Source organism: Sinocyclocheilus anshuiensis, unplaced genomic scaffold (genome assembly GCF_001515605.1).
Source record: "Sinocyclocheilus anshuiensis isolate Anshui unplaced genomic scaffold, SAMN03320099.WGS_v1.1 scaffold914, whole genome shotgun sequence".
In the NCBI taxonomy this organism is placed as follows: Eukaryota; Metazoa; Chordata; class Actinopteri; order Cypriniformes; family Cyprinidae; genus Sinocyclocheilus; species Sinocyclocheilus anshuiensis.
In genome coordinates, this window is record NW_015539870.1 from 2,714,490 (window position 1) to 2,717,601 (window position 3,112).

At 33.1% G+C, this 3,112-nt stretch overlaps 1 protein-coding gene across 2 annotated transcripts in view; it reads left to right on the forward strand.

Moving 5' to 3' along the window:
- The window catches only part of LOC107685114 (exonuclease mut-7 homolog), a 38,745-nt gene extending 37,043 nt beyond the window's left edge, over positions 1-1,702 (forward strand). For both annotated transcript variants that reach the window (XM_016481606.1, XM_016481607.1), the window contains 2 exons: positions 546-612; positions 875-1,702. In XM_016481606.1, the coding sequence (XP_016337092.1) occupies positions 546-612; positions 875-1,212 (405 nt within the window). In that variant the 3' untranslated portion in view covers positions 1,213-1,702. The remainder of the gene's footprint in view (positions 1-545; positions 613-874) is intronic.
- Positions 1,703-3,112: the final 1,410 nt, after the last annotated feature.

Genomic DNA, 3,112 nt, shown 5'->3' on the forward strand with positions numbered 1-3,112 from the left:
TGTGTGTGTGTGTGTGTGTGTGTGTGTGTGTGTGTGTTTATTAATATATTAGAATAATATATTAATAGAATTAATATAATAATAGAATTAGTAAACACATGTAAATTGGCTGCAAGTACATTTTATACAAAGCTGAAATTTTAGTGAATATTTTTTGTTATTTCTATTTATTGTTAATTGATACGTTAGATCATATAGTCAAGGAAAAACAAGTGTGTGGCATATATGTGCACTTGTTAAATATTAGAATATTTATCATACCTTTACCATAAATAACACAATTTGAGTAGTTATTTCATAGTTTTGATGACGTCTCTGTTACACTAAAATGTGGAAAATAATGAAATGATTATAAAAAAGAATAATAAAGTATAAACAGTATTAAAGTTATTTAGAATGTATATTCTGCCTGTATTATACGACGATGCATAATAAGAGATTTTATTATCTAACACTTGATTTAACGTCTTGCTGATGAATTGATTTACATGCTGTCACAATTTTTTATTACATATTCATGTGTTTTTTCTGTCACCTTTTTCCAGGCTTGCAATTGTAATGAGTACTTGAAGCTGTCCAGAGAGGATATGACCCGCATGATGAAAGAGAGAGGTTGCCACTTCTTTTCCATTTGTCTCCCATGTCAATACAACACATATTTAAATGTATATTTTAAAATTTATTTACAGATTTAATACAGATTTTCCACCAATAATTTGATTAATTCATTTCCATTTTAATTAGCATTTAGTTTGAACAGTATTTTGTCTAAGTCCTTGGTTTTTGTCAGCAGCATCATTTAACATAAGAAGTGAAAAGTTGCATAAAGCTGCCTTCTTCCTTGCTTCTAATTGCTTTTTCTTTCTCTTAAAAGGTCTCCTTCAAGACATCGTATCTAAGCGGAATGACTGCGAGTCACAGGATGAAACACAAGCAGAATACAATAGCTGGAGGCCCCCAGAGGGCCCAGAGTTCACCCCTCACTGCCGCTGGGCCCCACGCACCGCCCTGGACCCCCAGACCTTCAAATTCCCCAGCGGGGCCGAAGTTCAGCTGGAGACTGTGCCCCCAGGCCTCCTGCCCCGGATTCCAGTGTACTTCATCTGCACCGGCTGTGGAAAGGTGTTCTGGGAGGGGACCCACTATGACCGGGTGCTGTCGCAGTTCCAAGAGGTCTTGCACATCAGTGAAGACGCAGCAACAAAAGCTTGAGATCGACCAAACTCCAGGTGTGATGAACTATTGCTGTTGCATTGCTTTTTTTTCACGCCTCTGATTTTTTAAAAATTCGTTTTATGGAGGCATTTTTATTTGCTACACTGTGTCATAGTAACTGTGCAAAAACCTTTTGGAAGCTTTAATTGTGTTTTGCACGGCAAATGATCCTGTGTACATTTGTTTTACACAATATTATAAAATACTTGATGCCATAAAAGGTTTACAAACCTCCTGAAATTGTTCATAAATCATAAGTGTTTTTAATAACACTTAATGAAAAGATTAGTCACAAATTGTTATTAAAAACAGGATTTATATTGGAGCGACCCCACAAAATGACACAAGACTTTCATTTTCATTTTTGCACAATATCTTTAGACATTTGTTACTCTGTTTTTTTTTTTTAACTTGAGATCTAAATTTGTTTTACACATTATAATATACTTAATGTTATAACGTTCACAAACCTCCTAAAATTGTTCATGAATCATAAGTGTTAACTGTTTTAACAAACACTTTATGAAAAGATTAGTCATAAAACAGTTGTCATGTTTCATAAATTAGTCATGTTATTAAAAACAGGATTTACATTAATTTAACCCCACAAAATGACACATTTTATTCATTTTATTTCCCTTTTTTTTTTTTTTACTTAAGATCTGAATTTGTTTTTGCACAAAATCTTTAGTCATTTTTTTACTATATATTTTTACTATAAAAAAGCCTTTTTAAGATCTACATTTGTTTTACACATTATAATAATATATTTAATGCCATAAATTGTTTACAAACCTGTGAAGTGTTTTAAATAACACTTTATGAACAGATTCACTACAAATTTAAAACAGGATATACGTTGGATTAATCCCACAATTGTTTTGCGCGATATCTTTAGCCATTTTTTACTCTATTTGTTTTTCTAAAAGATCTATCATAATATTTTGCATGTTATCTCTCTTGCAGCTATCTCTAAAAACCAACAAAAAAAAAAAATTATTTTCTCGACTTCCTTTTTTCAGATCGAACGTTGTTTATGTTTAGTCTTTAAGTCATATCTCCATTTGTAAATCTGTCAAAACTACAAAAAAAACATGCTTGGGTTCCCCAAAGACAGCACTGCTGAATTCACGCCAGACACTGCTTTCATTCCAAGTTTTTGAGGACGGTTTGCAAGTTCATAACAGGATGGGCTGCATACAGTCAGTCCTCAACGCTGCCCTTCCGAGTTCAATAAAGCCACGCTCAAACAGAGCCGTGTCCTCTTTTAAATGTGTGCTCCCTGAATATAAGTATCAAAGTGTTGACTGTAACCGTAGCTCTGCGTGTTTGCATTTGCTGGAGATAATCTTGTCTGCTTGCAGTAGGAGCTCTACCTAGCCCTGTTCAGGCCACCCCGGCTCTTCTGCGCTTCTGTTATTCGATACTGGCTCTTTCTTTGCTGGGAAGAAAAGCTCGCCTCTTTCCCACGCTCCTTGAACACGTGGTACTGGGGCTGAATTGGACTCTTATAACGTTCACAAACCTCCTAAAATTGTTGATGAATCATAAGTGTTAACTGTTTTAACAAACACTTTATGAAAAGATTAGTCATAAAACAGTTATGTCATGTTTCATAAATTAGTCATGTTATTAAAAACAGGATTTACATTAATTTAACCCCACAAAATGACACATTTTATTCATTTTATTTCCCTTTTTTTTTTTTTTACTTAAGATCTGAATTTGTTTTTGCACAAAATCTTTAGTCATTTTTTTACTATATATTTTTACTATAAAAAAGCCTTTTTAAGATCTACATTTGTTTTACACATTATAATAATATATTTAATGCCATAAATTGTTTACAAACCTGTGAAGTGTTTTAAATAACACTTTATGAACAGATTCACTACAA